We start from the raw sequence: 21,284 nt of genomic DNA on the forward strand, positions 1-21,284 counted from the left end.
GAGACTCCAGAAGCACTCTCGCAGGATCGATTATCGAGTCGTATGGAGAACCACTCGACAGAGACGCATGAAAAAGATGGAGAGATCACGAGCTCAAATTTTCCACATTTTTTTGTTGCGGATTCTTAATAACTACCGACTAGCACCGATATAATGCCTTTTTTTTTGACGAAAGATAAACCTTTTTGACACCGGACCAAACGCAAATATAAAATAATAACCAGCTATATAAATCGCGCTGTACTATGGATCCGGTTCTCGATGACGGATACAAAAATCACTTCAATCCGTTTCAAATCACCGGATAACTCGATATTGATGTGGCAAGTCGTGACCTACACGAGGCCGATGGAAGAGAATCGGAAATATGCCGAAAGAACAGAATTCCTGGAATGTTACTCTATAATTCTGTAGGGAACGAGCAACAAAGTATTTTCGATCTAGATAACTTTTACAATAATCATCTATAATGATCCCATAAACTGCCCAGGCGTTTCATTAACTTTCGCCGAAAGTTCCCCGCTCGATCGTATCTGTAATCTACCAACTTGTGCCTCTTCTCGATGAGAAATACTACATAGCTTTTCATAACATGCGAGACGAAGCGCGAGATAAGCTTGAAAGAGAAAAGGATGCAAATTTGCGGCTTCGTCACCATAGGAGCTGCTTGAATTCTTTCTACTACCTGTTAATTTAGTTTTCCCTGTTGTCCTATCTCTCTGCCACTCAACCAAATACACCATTAAGCGCTGGTCTACGTATTTTTAATAAATTTCGAGAAAAATCCTCTCGCAAAGTTGACGATTTTAGCCTGCGAATAACGAAGCCGGCTTTTCGGCTGCCTCACAATTAGTGTCCTCGCGTTTATTTATGTGCGAAGAATTCGCAATCCTCCTCAGTTCTTCCATCCCATCCAAACTCTTTCTCCATGATTCCCACTCTCCGCTCTGTCCTGCCGATTTCGCATTTTCTTTCTCTATTTTTATCTCTCTCCGCTCTCTTCTTCCATCTTCTTCCCAATATCTTTTTCTCTCTTGTATTCGAGCAGCTAGCTTTTCATCGGTCTTCCTTGTACCCGTCTTCTTTTTCAGCCTCTCTCTTTTTTCCTCTCATCTCTCACCCGCGCGCCGCTCTTTCTCGCGCGCTTTATCTCGGCGCGGTGTCAATTCGAGTTTGGAACACGGACAACAGGACAACGCGTGTCTACTAAAAACCAGTTTTTAAACGCGCGTTTATTTCGCGCCGAGAAGCCCGTCTGTATCTTCCAGTCTCTTCTTTCCTTATTTCTTTGTACCTCTATACTACATTCAACGAGATGCTAACATCGAAGAATCGTCTAGCGGGTGACAGAATTCGCAACCGATAACAATCTCACAGTAAACCATAACAATAATAAATATCGGCTAATGATAGAACCGAATGATAGAACTGAAATTTCGTCAACTTTGTACGCATAAACTATAGAAACAATACACAACAAATGAATGGCTTATCTGCAATATAAATGAGATATTCCCTAAAATCGTCGAAATTTTACCATGTAATTTGTATAAACGGACCATTAATGAACAAAATTAATATATTTTAATAACCGCGGTATATTCGCGGTAAGCCACAGAAGATTTGCGATGCTTCGAAGACGCGGCAACAAAACCGCGAAACCAGCGAAGGATCTCATATCTTGCCGTTCCGTAACGCTCGTACCGCGATCCTACGCTACCGCTTCATGAAACAACTGATCTCGCAATCTCGGGAACGATCATTCTTCAATAAATCAAAGGATTATCACCTGCTCGCTGAAGCAAACGCTACGCGATAACCGCCGCGACGATCGTGTCCGATCATCGTCAAAGTTTCCGATTGCGAATTCGCTTGCTACCTGCCGCGCTCTCATTCATCTCGGACAGAAAGGGCAGAATCGTGCCTTCGATACATACCTGAGAGAACAGCCACGTAGACAGTCTGTTCGAATCGCGGCGCGTTGTCGTTGAGATCGGTCACACGAACGGTGAGGTCGGTCGTCGCCTCGTGAATTCCATCGCTGGCAATCACCTGAAGACTGTACTCGGAGCGCGTCTCGGCATCCAGACGCTTCCGTAGAACGACCTTGCCGCCATATCGGTCGATGCTGAAAGGTCCCGGACTCGTCAAGTTGCCGAACCGATACGTCAATACTGGCGAACTGTCAACGTCGTTCGCCGTAAGGGTTGTTAATACAGTTCCCATGGCTGTACCTAAAATTTAAAAAGATTACTTTAGCGATTTTGTTTATGATATATATATTTCTATAATAATATTAAATTAAAAAATAAATGCATCTATTAATATCTGTCACTATTATCTGTCATCTTATTGCTGCAACAATTGAATTAATCGCAAAGACTTCTAATGTTTAATAATGTGCAAAATTGATCAAATATGCTTGGCTTAAAAATGTAGACAGCTGGATCTCGAATACAATAAAGGACGACGGCTTTATCGGTCTAAATGGCGATATACGCGGTTGCTACTGACGAATTGCATCCTTATGCATAAAAGTGCCATTGATTTCGTTCTTTTGTCCTCTTCGCGAAGGCACTTTGTCACCGAGAAACGATCGTGCCTGATACATAAACGACGCAAACGTGTAGCCTACGGATCAGGGCGTGCTCTTCCGCGAAGTTAAAGACACTTCAAGGGGGTCGTGCTTAAAATGCATTGAATCCGTACTATCGAATCGTTTTATCTTGGCCGTGCTAAGGAGAAGCAGTCGAACGAATCCGCCTGAAGAAACGGATGAGCTTCTTCATTCGCGAGGCACGATCGGATCACACAGCCGCCGTGAGTGAAATTATACAATATCATCTCGTCCTCGAAGAAATTGAAAACCGTAACGCGGGAACTAATTTGCGAGCACAAAGTACGCGATGCGACATGTATCTCGCATAACTTGCAATATGCGAAACGTAATACCTTGTCGCACCTCTGATTGCGCTTGGATGCAATTTGTCCTGAAATATAAATTTATATCTTCTCATAAGTCATCTTAATACATATAATCGCAATCAAACAATCTTTTTTCCGAATCATGCCATTTGCATTCTACTCACTCTTCCAATATCTCTACTATTGCTCTTCTATCATTCTAAAAATAAATCAATATGAAAATATGAGAAATGTAAAAAAACACATACTTGAGACTTTGGTAGAAATAACAATAAAAAAATTATACGATATAGATAAGCAAATAAAGATGTAAAAAATAAATGTATTCTATAATATATAATTTTCAACAATTCAGAAGAAATTCTTCGACTTCCTAAAAGAGAAACGGTACGCGAACGGTACGTAGTTATGCAGAAGTTTATCATCAGAGACCAGACTTTGATTTCACTACCGAGCCAGGTGATATACGTCGGACATAGCAACACCTGCGGCAGTAAAAGAATTATTCTGTACCGACGCGCGATGTATTCGAAGGAGCTAGCATGAGGGCTAGCTGGAGCACGCGGTTGCGATCGCTCGTAAATTTCACGAGAGATCGTTAAAGTCATGTCAATCGGTTTCCGGAGCGATCCTGCCGTCTACAAATGCGAATATGCGCGCGCGACATGACTCTGTTACAGCTTCAACTCTCTGTTATCTCAGACTTAATAAATCGAAAGCAAAAATTGTGGAGTATGCAATTGTTAGAACAATTAAGGGAAAAAAATTCAACGAGATAAATAATCTTCCAATATTAAAGACAAAGAAGAAAATTTTCGTTAAAAATAGAAAACAAGTACTGAAACTTTTCTAAAAAAAAAATATTTTAGCATCCATTATCTATATATCGAGATAATGTTTATTATCTCGATTGTTCCTCGTATTTCACGAATTAAATGTATAAATCCGCAAGGACAATGTCCGGCAACATTATGTTCCTTGTACGGAAAACATGCTCGTCGGTGGTCTACCATTGTTTCTCGATTTCTCGTGTCAGTACCACTTTCGGAATCGATCCGATCGACGCTGTCGATTAAATCCTCCCACAAATGTACACATGACCGCGTACAAAGGCCTTATGAGAGTAAAGATACGGCTCATCCAGCATCGATGAACCGCGCCTCCTGGTTTGGATGATAATTACATCCTTTGTTCTTACTGCAGTAATTACAAACGTTTACCATAAGACGAGCAGGCTGCATTAAAAACACAACTCGTAAGGATTAAACATAATCGTTATCGATATCGTGGAAGGATGCAAGCTATATATCTATAACGAGAATATAAACTATTTCTGTTGAATCTTTTCAGAGCTGCGTTATCAATTAGCAAATTATTAGGCATAAATCATTACGTGAGAACGGCAGGTTGAAATTACTTATAAAAATGCAATAAGGAATGTTTTGCTATAAGATGTTAAAGCAAGCTCATTATGTCGTCACGTCTCGCATTACAATTGCGATACATATTTCTATGAAATGTGCTTTGAATATAACAGAACACTTTAGCCACGTAACCATGGCACGAAAAGATATTCACACAGAAATTGAAAGCGTATATCTGTAGGGATCACAAATGGCCTATGAAAAGTTTATTATCTTTATTGGCAAAGCGATGCCTCTACGATATAATTTCGTTACTGTCGCGGCTGCAATTGTAAGATGCCAAAGGGCTTTCAAAGGAATACAACATTAAATAAATTTTACCTGACGTCGCGTATGTGCTAACGTGATGTGGCAGTTTCGTTTACGCCGAGGCTGAAGAGTTTTACGGCGATACAAATTAGATAGTAATCTCGTATTATGCCATTACGAACGCCAGTATGTGCCTACGATCTCTTCGTGTTGAATGTTCTCGAAAGAAGAAGAAGAAGAAGAAATAGCAGCGCAGCAGCGGTAGCAAGGAAAAGCAAAGATAAAAACAAAAATGCAAGTGCAATAAAAGACTTAAGAAATCTCTTATTATATCACGTCGTCTTCCAACGATTGCTAGAACGTGCGTAACTTGCCACCTGCTCGCTAGTGGAAATTCCATCCGATAGGAAGAAACGGATCCATAAGAAAAGAAGAAAACGACCTGCTCGAGGCATCATCGAAACCACCGCATCGCAGCTTTCGTTTATTCGACGATGCAGTTGAATTTACTCGATCACCACTCGTTTTTCGTCGCGTCATCTTCGTTGACTAGCTGCCGACCGATGGCGATCGAAAGAAAATTCACGGCAGACGGGACGAGATCTTCTTTTTCTGCGCCTCGAGAAGTGGAAGCGCGAGGTTGGCGCTTGTACGTCAAACTCGCGGCCACCTCAGTCCTACGTGCCGTTCCATTGAATCGTATCTGTCAATGGGGAACAATATGATGACGCGAGAAAGGCCGAAGAGGAAGAGGGCCCGTGAGCCGAGAACAGAGGAAAAGAGAGAGAAAGAAACAGAGAAGCCGAGCCACCGAACGCGCGCTTCGGCAGCCTCGCTTAAGTTATGCAGATTGTCTCGAACAGTTGGACTTTAATGCCGGCATAAATCCTTTGCCACTTAACTTTATACTTGGAGAGTAGAATGCGTTCCCGCCCTCTCAATGCAGTTGGGTCCCTCTCTTCCATTGCTTTCTCTCGCTTTCGCCCTCTTCATCGATTCATCTTCGCCATCGTTTATCTGTTGTGAGACACCCTGTATATATCATTCTCCAAATGTTGAATTCTCTTTTCGTCGCAAATCAAAATTTTATTTTGAATATAAAGTACGTCTGAAGAATATATAATCTACCTTCTGTTAAAAATACTAATCTATATATAGATTTGACTGCGTTTATGGTTAAAACTATATATTGTATTTCTGGAATATAATTCTTGCATACATAGATTTATTTAAAATTAATTTAAAATGTAATTTAGATTTATAATTAGAATATTTGATAATTTAGCTTTAATTTTATATATGTATAATGTTATTTTGTTTATAATCTTATTCGATTCTTAGTTATTCATTTGAATATCTCTATACAGATGATGGGATGATCTCAGAGTAATAGCGTCGCGATATCAATAAATACATTTTTCTTCACTCTTTTTCCTTCTCTCATATATTGGCATGCAGCCCCACTGCCTCTCCTTCTAGCATCGCACGTGGGCGACCTTGAGAGGAGTGAACCCATCATGGAACCCGTTGCATTTCGAGGGGGAATCACGGGGACATTCGAGAGCCAACGACCAGAATGAAACTCGAGCTATCGTGGGTGAAATCCTACCTGATATTGCCGACAGAATTATCATAGATACTACTATGCTACTGTCACTTGACATCAACTGTCTTAATGAGTCTCTTGCTATTTCTAATGTGATTGCCTTTGATAGATTCAGAGCAATTCATATTACCGTATTTTAAGAATAGTTTGCGATTATACAATCATTTTGCGATGATATATTGAAGAGAATAATTGATAAAAAATATCTCGAATATTCGAATATTATTCTCACAGATAATACTCATAACGCGATATAATAAGATTTGAAAGATTCATCAATGAGATTAATTAAATAGCGCAAATATAAAATTTAATATCATAATATCTTTGCAATTTAATAAACTTGAAATTTATGAATTTATATTAAATGTAATCCATTTTCTCTAACATGTATTCAAATATATATATTTAACTTAATATAAGATTGTAACACATCTTTTATTGAATTATCTAAGATTTAGCTTAAATACTAGGTGGCATTTCCTCGAGACTTTTCATCTGTACATTTAAGTTTCCCGCGAGTATAGCTACGCAAGCGCACAGCTGATCGCGCCTTTCGCATCATCGAACAGATGTAAAACAGGTTTTTCACGTGACGCACAAACATGGCGATGTATACTTTCGGCGGGAAACACATTCCTCGTCCAGCAATCCAGCGGTCTATATCAGTCAGCAGTGGTCGATTTGTATGGCTACGATACGTGTTTTTCGAACAGTTTTATGGTGTTACGTGAATATACATGATAATGTAAAGGGTATATAAGAAGAGACAACTATTTTTCTAACCTCAAGAAATTCTTGCACGTTGTTTGTAAATCGATAAAAGGCAAACAGATATAGTTTATCATCAAGATAATTACCATAGGTACTATTTTACTTATGATATTCGAATAATTTGCGTCTCGTGATAATTTAATGAATATGATAGCAATAGGTATGAAAACTTATATTCATTATATGGAAAAATAATAAAATTATTCAATAGATTAATAATTTCTTAAAATAACTCGATCATTAATTGATGTTGATGCAACAAGTTTGTATTAGGTTTATATATAGTTTCAGGACAACGCTGCTTCATTTATATCAAGAAAATGGCCTCCCCACGAAAATTCTACAATAATCCATTTACAATCTGTATAGAAGGAAATATTGGAAGTGGTAAAACAACATTTTTGAATCACTTCCAGAATTTTAACAATGCTACAATTTTACAAGAACCAGTGGATTTATGGCGAAATGTGGCTGGAGTGAATTTACTGGTAAGTTTTTCAGCTGTAATATATTTGAGATATAATTGATATTATAATGTCACTGCAGATATGAAAAAAATCAATATAATTATTGAAAAAAAATATTTTTATATGTATGTCAATATACTGATATTAAAAGAAAAGCTATACAATGCTTTTAGGATCTCTTGTACAAAGACCCAATAAATTACGCCTTTCTATTTCAATCGTATGCTCAATTAACTAGGCTAAAATTACATACTGTGAGCACACCGTCACCCTATAAAGTTATGGAAAGATCCATATTTAGTGCAAGATGCTTTTTAGAGAATATGAAACGTACAAATATGATACGGGACGTAGAGGTGGTAGTTTTGGAAAAGTGGTACAATTGGTGTATGGCAAATACTGATATAAGAGCAGATTTAATAGGTGCATAACATTTGTTTACTAAAACAAAAAAAAATCTTTTTTTATCTTTGTATTAAATTAACATTTTGATTATATTTGCAATTTAGTATATATAAGAACTACGCCAGAAGTTGTATATCAAAGAATGCAGGCACGTGGACGCAAAGAAGAAGACTCTGTATCATTAGAATATCTAAGACAAATCCATGAAATTCACGATGACTGGCTCTATAGGCAAACTTTATTCTCTTTACCAGCACCGGTTATGATTATAGATGGTGACAAAAGTCTCGAGGAAATGGTGCCACAATTTGAGAAATGCAAAGATCGGATACTTAAACAGAAAACTAGCACATCAAATACCACAAATTCAATAATTCTAGATACTAAAGCATAATTACTCGCAATATAATGCCTTGAACTTGCCACGACTTGAATATTGTACTTTTTTAATAGATAATTATAGGTAATCCTCGTAATAATATGCACGCAAATTTTTCGCATATCATATTCTATTTTAAAAATTATATTAAAAATTCCAGGTTTAATATTATAATTTTAGTTTTTATGACTTACCTTCAGAAATTGAAATGATACTGTGTTTTGGAAAGGTGGGCTGATTGTCGTTGATATCGATTACTCGCACGCTCAATGCAGCTGTACCGGTTAATTGTGGATTTCCTTGATCGGTTGCAATGATAGTCAGCCTATATTTTTCACGGACTTCACGATCTAAAACTATGTTGGTCCTTACGATTCCACTATATGGCGGGCTTATGGTGAAGGCATTATCCGGATTACCATCCACAATATGATATAAGATTCTACTGTTCAGACCTTGGTCAGCATCATTTGCTGAAAGCTACGGCAGCAAATATTAACAAATGTAAAGATGTATACATACAATTGTATACGTTTTTATATCGGTATATTTGAATGATTCTGTCTTATGTATCTACTTATTTATATTAAGATATTTTCTTTGTTAAAAATATATTTACTTTTACTGAAACACATATGACTTGAAAATTTTTATGTATACGTTCATAAACGTTTACACAAGAATTCCATGAATAATAAATACAGATAAGAGTGTTTATTAATATTGCTTTTTTATTTTAATATTTAATTGAAAAAGGCCATATAATGGCACCAAATATAAAAAACGATTCTATATAAGATCTTATGAAACTTACCTTCACGACAAAATCTCCTTTAGCGTTGCCCTCAAGCACGGTAGCCGAGTATTGTGTTTGCGTGAAGATCGGCGGATTATCGTTGACATCGGACAATCTGACAATTACCTTGACGTACGCCTCCAGGATGTCTGGTCCCGCCGTTTTTGCCATGATATTGAGTATGTGCCTCGAGCTTTCTCTAGGCTCCTTCGGTTGTTGATCTACCAGAGATCTTCCCCACGAATTGGTGCGCGTCGTTTCGTCCGGCAAGTCGTCGCTAGGCTTCACCGTTAGATCGTTCCAGAGCTCCGCATCGAGTCTTGTAGGATTATTGACGCGCAACAAACCAGTACCTGCATCGATCGCGAAGGTGTCGAAATCATTGCCTGATACGATCGAGTAGGATACATGCTGTCTTCTACCATCGGTGCGCACTGCGGTGATCTGAACGATCTCTGTGCCGGCCGCTGAGTTCTCTTGAACAACAACGTTGTACGTATCATTCTGAAATTTGAGAGCTGGCACTAGATCCGCGAAATCGCCGATCTGAAGTTCGATTAAACCCTTGACGCTCTTTGGTGGATTTCCTTTGTCTCTGGCTAATATTTCCAGATGATAGATCTTGCCGTTATCTTGTGACAGCGATAGACTCGCTGTTATTTCGCCGGTGCTGGGGTGTATCCGAAATTTTGGCTTTTCCTGCTCGTGCAGGAATGAGTAGACGATATCTCCATTGGCACCATCGTCGGCGTCATTGGCCGATACCCGTAGAATATTCTGACCGGGCTGTATACCACTGGATACGCGCGTCCGAAATGGATATTCCTCAAAAACTGGCGCGTTATCGTTCACATCGCTGACGTTGATCTCGACGATAATCGAAGTGCTCTTTGCATCGTATTTGCCACTGTCTGTAGCAATTACATGAAAAGTGTAGCTGTTTTCGCGTTCGCGATCCAGTGAACTATATTGAATAAGAAAAAAACAAAAATTAATTAATATAAAAAATGAATAATAGAAATAAAATTTAAAAAATTATATAATTTAGTAAAAAAAGATATCGAAGATATAATAATTTATTTTTACTAAAGTTTTACTTTTTCTGGCATTTCAAAAAAATACTGATTAAATCAGTATTATAAGAATCATTATGTTATTTTAACGATATATATTCGGAAAAAATTTATAAGCCATTTTTACTAATCAGTTTTTATCAGAATTTATCATTTATTAAAACTAATTCGCGGATATTTCGCAAAAATTATCTGAAAACAATGTTATTATTGAGTTATGCGCAACTATCGAGCAAAAGAAGTTCCCAGAGCGGCTTCGCGGTGCAACGTAATGTTCGCAATAACTCTTAATAAGCATGAGATAATGATCGGACGCCGGTAGTGCATAAGTTCGATACGCTTATTTACGATTGGGCGAAACAAACTGCTTTATCTTTTCGCTGTTTTTGTCAACGTGTAGAGCATGCAGTTTAGCAAAATTCAAATAGAATAATAGTTACACAAAGAATATATTATTGTTAGTTAAAGATAATTCTTTGAAGAAATAAAAGATAGTTTTAAAAATGTCACGTGCACACACACATTATATCATTCAAATAGACAAAATATATACATAAGGATAAATAAACCAAATACATACATAAGGATCTCTATAAGAAAGAAATCTAGAAATAGAGAAGTGTCCTATTAGATCGCAAAAGTGATTTATATTCCAATTATCTGTATGAAATCAGCGAGATCAGTTGACACGTCATCTCCGGTATCGTCTCGTCGTCCTTGCCACTGGTTCGCGCTATTTATCGAGTCATTTTAAAGAGGACTGGTCCTCGTTTGACCCGCACCTGTATCTACCGGGTGGTCCAAGAATGAAAAAGGGAAAAATGTTTCGTACACCTTCTCGTGCCGCAGAGCGGCCAGCTTCCAAAGGTAACAGGGACGACCGTTGTGCAGTAAGAACAACAGCAACAAGGCGACACGAAAGCCGGGTCCGCGGCTACTGATCGGAGGAAGAGGATACTAAAAACAGAAGGAGAAGGAAAGAGAAGAGAAAGAGAAACAGAGATGACCGCATTCAAAAAGAACGAAGAGGGAGAGATACACGTACGGCGAAAGAGCGGCCCGAGCGAGATCTGGTTTTGCATATCAGACATTTTGCCGGCTGAAATAATGCATTGAAATGCCACATGGCATCTCGCTGAAATGACACACGGTTGTCGCGATGCAAAAGTATGCGACCCCTTTCTCCTGCGCTTCTTCTCATGGCTACCGACACTCTCAGTATCGTCGAGCGGCTTCTCTCGTTCCTCCACGATTTAGTGCTCCCGCTCTTTCCTCCTACGTTCGCTATACTAGTACGCTGATCCCTGGATACACGAAAGCAAAAGTGATAAAAAGCGAAAGTGAAAACGATAAAAACCACAGCTGTAGACAACGAAAACTGTACTGTTATGATAAATCAAGATCAAAGACCAATTGACGTCCCAGAATTAAAGTGCGAATAATCAATCATAACAATGTTGGATGTGATGTCGGTGCCATGAGTGTTTATAACGGCTATATTGATATATAATGCGACAAGCAAATTGCATGTATATTCCTGGCGTAGGAGTGTTTTATTCGGTCGTTTTGAGAAAGAGAACATGTCAAACGGGACATAATGGACAGAACGACGGTGACGTCTTCTAATCTCTTCTAACTACGGAACTATCATTATTCATAATAATTAATGTTTTGTATAAAAGAACTCGGCTAAGGAATTGAATTCGATTTTTGCAAAGTTGCGTGCACAATTGGCGGTTGAAATTTTCGTACATCTAAGATCACATTGAACGATTAATGATTACATCGGTATGCTGGATTCCTCTTGGAACCAAGATTCACAGTAGCTTACATCGAAATAATAACCCATTACTTAACAAATCACGACCTTGCTATTTGGAAGGATGTGCGGAAAGTCTTCGCTTTAATGACGTCCCGAGTATTAGTTTATTGCACACGTAATCATAAGAGATACACACACGGACCAAGAGGAACGAACGGACATGGCAAAGAGCCGAGAGAGCAAACATACGGCAACAAAAGAGAGAAAGAAAGAGAGAGATGGGGAAAAAGGAAGAGCTTCTTGGTTTGTGTCGACGGGTTATGCATACAGAATCGTTTAATCGACCATAGAACGTCGTTCGTAAAGCGCATCGACTGATTTTATAATTTTACGACGTTCCTAGACTGCGCCGCTCCTTCCCTATACCTTCTTAAAGAACGTCGAGCTTTTTTTGCTAAGAACCGTCTATATGCTCCTCTTTGTGTATGTGTGCGTCTCTACTTCTCATTTTACGACGTTACTACCGACCGCTAATATACCCTTAGGTGATCCTAATCGGATGTGCAATAAAGATCGTGGTAATTAACGCCAGGATGAAATTAGCCGGTTGGTAGCCAAGATCGCGCGCAAAGTAAGACTCGCATGTGGAAAAGAAAGAGAAAGAACGCAAGAAAAGAAAAGAGATAAAGAGAAAAAGAAGGAAACTGAGAAGATCAGAAGGGAAAGGAAGCGATGAGAATGACAGAAAGCGGAGAAAGAGAAGAAAATATATTTAAAAAAAAGCGTATAATGGGACGTGTGCACTCACCCGGCCGTAGTAATAACACCGGTCAGGTTGTCGACTCTGAAGAGCCAGCTTGTCTCTTCGGCAATGGCATACGTGATCTTCCCGTTTACACCTTGGTCTGGATCTATTGCCTTTACGGACATTACGCTCGAGTCTGGCGCGATGTCCTCCGAGATGGTTGTCATGTATTTGGCGGGATAATAATTCGCCGGATAGTTTGACGATCCGTACGGAAAACTATTGTGCGCATGAGATTCGGTATATTGATTTTGCACAAAGGTCGGAGCGTTGTCATTGATGTCCAGCACAATCACGGTGAGATTGCAACGCGCTTCTCGACTAGGTCTTCCCTTGTCTTTGGCCGAAATCGTCAGTACATATCTGGATACGGTCTCGCGATCCAAATTTGACATCGACATTACACCGGTATTTGGATCCAGGGTGAACTTGGCACCGATATTGCCACCTGAAAAAGAAAATGGAAAATTTGAAGCTGAAACATTTATATTCTGATAATCGCAATTTTTCATATTAAATGCATCTAATGGGATAACTTACCTACGATACTGTAGAAGATTTCGCCGTTCTTTTCTTCGTCAAGATCAGTCGCAGCTACGGTGTGGATCACGGGAGCTTCCTGATTTTCTGGTACAGCGAGAGTATAACAGGAACCTGGCCGAAATTCCGGACTGTTGTCGTTCTCATCCATCACAATCACTTCCAGAGTAGTAATGTCCAAAAGCTTACTGGATCTCGCCAGAATAGAAACGGAATAACGCGCGACTTTCTCGCGATCCAGAGAACCTCGAAGAGTGACTACACCACTAGGCGTAATGGCGAACTTGTTCGAGGCCACATCATTCGGGATCGTGAAGGTGACGTTACCTGCGTAAAGTGAAATAAAAAATTCATTATTCGCTATATAACAATGTATAAAATTCGCAATCGTCTCCACAAACCGACAGATTTTTCATAATAAAATATTATCGAAAAATCATAACATCTGCAGATTTTCGCGATTCGAGCGGGAAGACTTTAATGCATTCAATTCTCGAATTCCAGCACTTAGCGAGTCCATGCTCGTCGGATTTTTAGCCGGCTTAGAACAAAGGGACACGACACATATACGTCCACTCACAACATGCTCGCGTTCGTGACCATCTTTCGTCGTGTTTTCAGCCCGGTAGCTTCGCGGCGAAACTTAGCTTCGCGTCACACGTACACAAGTGAAGAATCGCAGTGTATGACGGTTATCGGTGTTGGTGTGGGAGCTCCCGGTGATTTGCCTATGCGTACCGCGGCAGGCCGGCGGCACGATGATATACGTGGCCATTGTTTCGCCTCGTCCTCTCTAATACCCTCCGATTCTCCACCCGCTCGCGCATACACTTTGCAATCTTTCCCTGTATACTACCGAGCATACAGCTAAGTCCCTCGGGATAACGTAGGATCCTTTGGCGGGGTGCGTTAATGCGCTACTCCGGTGTCGCGATAGATAAGCGCAAAACCAGAAGAGATACTCCATGTTGTCGGCTTCGGTGGCTGCTAGTTTACCGTAAGAGAAGCCAGACTCTTCCGCGCGATTTAACTGTTCATCAGACTCAAACCGGCTAGATCAGATCGCTCCCGTGTTGGGAATAAGTATGCGAATCTAGCGCGCAGAAATGATGCGCAAAATACATATGCGTAACCATCATATGTGCTCATATGAGCTTGAAAATACATGCGTTTAGCGATCGCGTGAAATACTATCGTTTATCAGACGTTCACGCAGCGTAATTGGCTTTTTGCTTATCACTAGTTTCTTCACACGATGAAAAATCTCATCAGGTGTTGGTACGAATACACGCGAGGCGCGATCATGTCGGATCGATATTTCCGGAATGAGCGACTTTCAAGTCGCATGATTTATGATATTTATCGACTCACTACTTTCGTATCTTATCTTCGAGATACAACTCACTTCTTAGTCGGACGTTCTTTGCCACAAAAGTACTAATATATGCCATGAATATGTTCAGTCACTCGTGAAACTCCCGCGACGATAATTAGCGCGAGTTGCCGCACGTCTGACGAAAAATGACACGACTTGTGTCGTAAATAATGTGAACGAGCTCATTCGCAAAAACTCGTTATCGCGTTTTTCCGAGAGGGAAGAATCCGAGGATGTGTTCCCCGGGTCGATATTCTTCGAGATGAACGAAGCCGCTACGTCGGAATTTTCTCGGTAGAGATCTGTGCTCGCGATTTTTAAACGATCGAGAAGAGAAACGAACAGAGGGGAGGGGAGTCACCGCAGCGAGGTATTCCGGGACTTTACATATGGATGGAACACGTTGCCGACGATCGTCGAGAGAGCCCGAACCGCGCGAGTCATTTCACTGAATTTACTATAATGCTCGGTACCCCGACCAGATTCAAGGCAATTATTCGAGGTATTTTCGTAGCAGGGCTTTCCTATTAACCATAGTAAGAGTGTTCACGATTATGTTCACCCTTGCGTGTATACGATTTGCGCGTGATATGTAGGTGGCATGTACAGAGCGGCATCTCCGACATATACTATCTACATTGAAGACGGAGAAAGAAAGGCGAAATCACGATCGTCTGTGAATACGAGTGAGATGCTCGGGAAAAAAGCGAGAGATAGCAGATTGTAATTTCAGTTGTGCAAGCCATAAATTGTCGCTAAATTGACAGCCCTATCTGCATCGTGTATTAGCGACTTTATGCGTATACCACCGAAACAATGAGGATGAAGTATATAAAAGGAGTCTGTTTTCGATGTTTCCGCGCATTCTTGTTACGCCTGCTATCGATAAATTTCGGCAGCGTTTGTTCGCTTTGTCCCACGCGTTTATGTTGCTTCACCTCTTAAATCGGAAAACCGCTTAATCTGGTCGACAGTGTAGATATCATTAAACTGATAACTTTATATTCAGTCGTAACCATAAGTTGCGCAATGAAATGTCTATGAATTTCATTAATTTAGTTGATATATAACGGCAAAGATGTACGAGCGACTACGATAAAATAATTATAGTTAGAAATCTTTCTTCTTACCTTGATCCGCAATTGCTGGTCCTGCAACGCTCAGAATGGACGTTCCGATGTGTGAATTCTCAGAAATCCTGGCGATGGGATTGGGCAATAATAACCGAGGAGGCCCGTTTATCTGCATCGTCACAGGAATCAAATTCAATTTTAAGACAGCCTTACGAGGTGGCGATCCGTGATCATTGGCCGTGATTTCGAGATCCGTGGGTCTCATGACGTGCTTCGCGAGGCTCACGATGCCCGATTCGTAGCCCACAGTGAAACGTGCCTCTTCATTGCCTGAAGTTATCACATAAGACACTCGACCGTTGTCACCAGAATCCTTGTCTATGGCGACGACTCTTACCAAGCTCGCACCTAATGAAATATAAGAATTTTAATTAAACAACCTCTTATATATAGATTTATACAGCTTGCAAGATATAACACTCACCTAGCGGAAGATTCGATGCGACGACTATCTTGGTAGATTCTGGCGCGATGAAGACAGGATCATTATCATTTTGATCAAGAACGATGATTCTTGCGGTGACTGTGGAGGCTAATTGCTCTCCTAGAGGTGCGCGGTCCGACGCCTTGAGGATCAAAGTATAATCCGCCCTTTCCTCTCTGTCCAGTTGCTTAGCTAGCGTCAGAGCACCCGTTAAGGAATCCACAGCAAAACAACCCTTTGATGGAAACTCGTCTACGAGGCCGTATCTAAGATCGCCATTCAAACCACTGTCCAAATCGCTGGCCGTGAGATTATAAATGGTCGAGCCAATCGCAGTTCTTTCGGACACGCGAATAGTTATCGGATCTTGTGGCCATCTCGGCGCATTGTCATTGGCATCCTCTATGACAATCTTTACGGAGACGGCGATGCTTTGGGGATTCCCGATCGAGGTCGTGTCCAACGCACGGATTTCCAAGTGATATTCACTTACGTTCTCGCGATCAAGGGAATGCGCGACCACTAGTTGACCTGAACTACGGTCGACGTCGAAAGCAGGAAACTCGCTGATCGGCGTCAGCGAGTCCAAGGTGAAGGCCACGCGACCCGCAGGACCCGCCCCCGACACCGATCCCACCGCATGCCCGATACTTGCATCCTCACGCACCTGTATACATTAAACATGTATTGTTTAATTTCCGTGTGATTATCTATCTTTCTGTATTTATATATTTCTATATTTTTCGTAAAAATATTCTCTTTATTAAATTTAACTTCTGTATTGAACAAAACTGATGAGTAGACATGACAGAGATTTAGTAATCAAAATACGATAAAAATATATATTCTAAGAATATTTCTTTATTTGTATTTTACTTTTATTTTTTTAGAAATATTTTTCACAACAGAAAAAATATAAAATATAAAATATCGAGTTTTTGACAGTTAATAATATATATATATATATAAAAATTAAATTATATATCAATATTCTAATGATTAATTATAAAAAAGGGATAATACACCGATAGCATCTCTCCAAATATTTCGTGTAAATGAATTGTACTAGGTGATAAAATCGATGATACTCACGTTAAAGGTAAGACTGCTGCTAGTGAAGGTTGGTCGATTATCTGCCAGTGCCAGGACTTCGACTCGCAACGCACGGATACTGTGTCGCGGCAAATGCCCAGCATCGGTCGCTTTTACGGACACCCGGTATACGTTGCGCTCCTCGTGGTCAAGCACGGCCTTGGTCCTGATCATGCCGGTGATCGGATCGATGGTGAAGACGTTGTAACCATCTGAATCTCGGTCTAGAATGAAAAATTGAATCAGATGCCGTTCGAAAATATAAATTTTAAGCGATAAAAATTCAAAGAGAACAATATTAAAGAAAACTAGACGAGCCTTTCCCAAATTTAACATAGAAATTAATTAAATATCTTCAATATGGAATAGAAAAATTATTCGATATCTATGTTATTTACTCCAAAGAGAGTCGCGTGAAATAGACGCGCGAAATAGACGCGGCGATAAAGCGCGGAATGAAATATGTTCGATGTGAATGAAGAGAGCATCTTCGACAATATTATCCCGAAGTGATATTAATTTTATGGTCAAATTTCTTTTTTCGTTTGTCTTTTTATGTCTGTAACTACACGCAATTGGGAAAACTCAATGCCGATCGTAATCGGCGTGGAATGGACCGCGCGTGCATTCTTCATAGACGATACGTTTCTAACAGATAACAACATGCCCGGCAAGAACGCTCGCGACTGCTTTTAAGACCGTGCATAATTGTTTCTGTAATTGCTGCTGGGTTATTAAAGTCTCAAAAAGTCTCTTCCACGAGAGACAAGAGAGAAAATGAGAGAGAAAGAAAGACCGGTAAAAAACTGAGTCCGCCCTGTCTAATCTCCGGCACGTAAGTACTTCTTCGCTATTTCTCTATTATTCCCGACTCTCCAACTGCCGGCATTCTCGTAACGAAGCAATGCAATTATTGGCCGCGCGCTTATACACAACTATAATTATAATTTATATATTTTCTTACTGAGATATAATCATATATTCGTAAGGCAAAAGTGCAGGTTCCTTCAATTAGGCGAGCAGAGCATAACCGATTAGTCACGCACAGTAATTAATAAGTAATCGAGAATGGAATCGCTCTCTTCAAGTGTGTATCAAGACATAAATCCAAAATAAATTAAACTAACGTTAATGTATTATCATTAATTATTATCGCAGTCTTACCTTTCAAGATACTGTAGGTCACCGAAGCGTTCTCACCGAGATCCGTATCCAGTGCTCGCACTCTGGCGACTTCCGTTCCCGGTGGTTGCTCCTCCCTAACGCTAACGACATCCCCTTGAGGATCGACGATTTCAGGCGAATTGTCATTGACATCTAAAACCGTGATTTTCAAAGGCACCCTGGCGGCCCTCGACGGTGTTCCTTGATCCCGCGCCTCCAACACCAGCTCATGGACGTCCTTCGTTTCACGATCGAGCGGCTCGCGCGTGGTAATCTCGCCTGACGAGCAAAGAAAAACAGAAACAATTTATTTTTATTGCATTGAGCATCGGATCCCCGGTGCGGTAGGCGAATTATTAACGATCTATTAGCAATTCCTCACAGTACTTTGGCCGTAGGTAGCATCTTGCATTTGCAAACGCCACGGAATATTTATGACCGCGCGACAAAAAATATCCTACTAGTCTGCCTCGATATGACGAGAACTTTAATGGATCTTCGGCGCTGACTCTGAGATCGTTCTCGCGATCGAAATCGCGTAGCGAACGGAAAAGCGCATGCTCGCGTATCCGTTCGCGTAAAATTCTGTACGTACGATCGACCGACATCCCTCCTCGCGGATCGCGATCGGTTAGGCCGACCTTATCAATTTTCCTCATCGAGAACGGTTAATTGGATAATCGTCGCTCGTAAGAACCGTCCATGCACGGTCGCGCCAAGAGTTTCGTTTTTCGTCTCCCTTCTCTCTTTCGTTCTCTTTCTCCTCGCATGTAATAATCGTACCAAGTACGTATGTAGTCGCGTGTGTAACGAGCTCCGCCGTAATTACGTATCGCGGGGAGTCACGGTTACAAGAGGAGAAAGGACGAGGAGAAGGAGGAGGAGGAGGAACGGGGGTGGGAGAGGGGGGTAAGAAGATGTAGAAGAGGCGGGAGAGGATGAAAGCACGCCGGGGTAAAAGAGGGAAAAGATAAAGTTAAAAGACTCGTTTTTCTCCTTACCTTGCCACCAGTCGGCACATTAAGCGAGCGGTTATAGCCGGTGCCACTAGAATTATTTTAGAATCTGGAAATAGGATCAGGATAATAATTCGTACGACGGATCTGTGAGAAACGGCGACCGTATTGCTGTCCCGCCGACACGCCACGTGGAATCTGGCGTGCCTTCACGAATTCTCGACGTACCTAGTCGCGACCGTCCCGGTGTGGCCTCGGCGACATCGTACTCCTCGCCGTCGACAAGACAAACGATCGACGGGGGACACGCAAACGCGCCGACCGGAGGATACCATCGCGGAACAATAAGAAGTATATCGTAGGACGCGTGCTAATGCGTTTCTCGTGTTAGTTTCTCGTGGGACCGCATGGTCGACCTCGCCGTCATGCTCGTAAGAAGAGCGGTCTTTTTTGTCTTCGCGTGCCTCTTCCAATATTTGGGAATCCATCGCCGCGGATGTACATGAGCTTGGCGGAAGACCACCGTTGTGACGGACGACACAATGTCAGTTTCTCAAACAATTCGATGAATAGCGTACCTGATAGAAAAATCTTAGCCGAGGATAAGCTCGAAACCTGCTCGACAACCACGCAAGTTACAAACTAGCTGTGCAGCAATCTTATCTTTAATTTGATCATCGATGCAAAACTGCGTATCAAATTATCGACGCATAGGAAAAAGCAATGGGGAAACCCCGTTAAACATGTTTACTCCTGGAAAATATATCGCTAAATAATTCAAGATATCCAATCGATATTTTTACACCTTCTTAATTATAATATAAATTGACCGTAATCGACATTTATCATAAACGAGTACGAGAAGAAATTATCAAGTCAAATTTTCTTTTTTTTTTTTACGAATTACATCACAAAATCAATGCACGAGAAAATAACATTCAGAATGAAGTATTACCGCATCCCTAAAAGAGTATGTTCTTCTAGTGGACAAGCTATACACGTTAACAGATATTCGATCGATAGATGATACTATCGATTAGATGGTAAGTCACGGAAATTCTTAAGATCGCAATCAACCGTATCACGCGTGCATATCGAAACGAATTAAAATGTATGAGAGACGCGTAAAGATTCCACGCACGAAGATGTTAATCGGAAGAGAGTCGAAAATGTCGGAACTTTGACACTAGCTTGACGAATATATCGTCAAATGTATCATGTCTTTGTCGAGTGGGACATCGACGTTTAACGACTGTAATCACACCCGGTACATATTAGGAACTGGTCGAATCGAGCTGACAATCGCTGATATCCTTCGTACTTTTCATCGCGTCTCATCAAGGACGTGCCGTTCCATAAATCACGACGGGTTTCGATCTCTCGACATTGTGAGCCAACACGCGGGGCCTCCTTAATTGGATGAATGGAGAAAAGGATGCCATTAAGCGGACATTACGGCGGCGACCTACGCGGAAAGAGCCAAGAGGCATCGCTCGAGGGTTTTCTCAATGGGAGATCGCGGGTTAGAGAGCCCGCGATCGAAGGACAATGGCCGAGCGAAATTTCAACTCACTCCGCCGCCGCCGGTCTGTTGACCGTACAATGTGCATTCGCACTGTGTGCAACAGGGATTAATATAGAAGTATTCGTACGACAAGACAGCTGATACTTCCGGCAGCGCGATCGCCCCCACCTCGTCGTTATCTCTCATCTTTTTTTTCTGCCTGCCTCTCGATCCGCGCAGTCGGGATGACTCGAGAAGTCCCACCTCTGCAAACAGGCAGCCCGGCGGATACGAAACGAAGAGGAAAGAAAGAGAGGAGAGGGCCCGGACCTCGAACCGAGCGTGTACACAAATACTCCCGTGTCGCATGCCAATCAAACCGCGCACATTGCGAGGCACACTGCATACATGTGCATTACGCGGCGTGTGAC

General features: G+C 41.1%; 2 protein-coding genes across 8 annotated transcripts in view; one reads left to right on the top strand and one right to left on the bottom strand.

The window, feature by feature from the left end:
• Nucleotides 1-21,284, bottom strand: part of LOC126850731 (protein dachsous) — a 289,588-nt gene that overhangs the window by 4,258 nt on the left and 264,046 nt on the right. For all 5 annotated transcript variants that reach the window (XM_050593981.1, XM_050593983.1, XM_050593984.1 and 2 more), the window contains 9 exons: nucleotides 18,394-18,672; nucleotides 17,230-17,453; nucleotides 16,138-16,804; nucleotides 15,711-16,061; nucleotides 13,206-13,532; nucleotides 12,669-13,113; nucleotides 9,044-9,989; nucleotides 8,424-8,709; nucleotides 1,938-2,234 (listed from right to left, as the gene is read on the bottom strand). In XM_050593981.1, coding sequence (XP_050449938.1) covers nucleotides 1,938-2,234; nucleotides 8,424-8,709; nucleotides 9,044-9,989; nucleotides 12,669-13,113; nucleotides 13,206-13,532; nucleotides 15,711-16,061; nucleotides 16,138-16,804; nucleotides 17,230-17,453; nucleotides 18,394-18,672 — 3,822 coding nt within the window. The remainder of the gene's footprint in view (nucleotides 1-1,937; nucleotides 2,235-8,423; nucleotides 8,710-9,043; nucleotides 9,990-12,668; nucleotides 13,114-13,205; nucleotides 13,533-15,710; nucleotides 16,062-16,137; nucleotides 16,805-17,229; nucleotides 17,454-18,393; nucleotides 18,673-21,284) is intronic.
• On the top strand, nucleotides 6,811-8,584 carry LOC126850746 (deoxynucleoside kinase-like). 3 transcript variants are annotated; one of them, XR_007687577.1, is made up of 5 exons: nucleotides 6,811-7,069; nucleotides 7,264-7,466; nucleotides 7,619-7,868; nucleotides 7,955-8,313; nucleotides 8,459-8,584. XR_007687577.1 is itself a non-coding variant. In XM_050594036.1 (4 exons), the coding sequence occupies exons 2-4, from the start codon at nucleotides 7,299-7,301 to the stop codon at nucleotides 8,242-8,244; spliced, it is 708 nt and encodes a 235-aa protein (XP_050449993.1). In that variant the 5' UTR covers nucleotides 6,811-7,069; nucleotides 7,264-7,298; the 3' UTR covers nucleotides 8,245-8,395. The 3 variants fall into 3 exon arrangements, 1 of the variants encoding a protein (XP_050449993.1); XR_007687576.1 differs by having other exon boundaries at nucleotides 8,390-8,536; XM_050594036.1 differs by lacking the exon at nucleotides 8,459-8,584 and having other exon boundaries at nucleotides 7,955-8,395.

The sequence above is a fragment of the Cataglyphis hispanica genome, chromosome 7 (genome assembly GCF_021464435.1).
Source record: "Cataglyphis hispanica isolate Lineage 1 chromosome 7, ULB_Chis1_1.0, whole genome shotgun sequence".
Lineage (NCBI taxonomy): Eukaryota > Metazoa > Arthropoda > Insecta > Hymenoptera > Formicidae > Cataglyphis > Cataglyphis hispanica.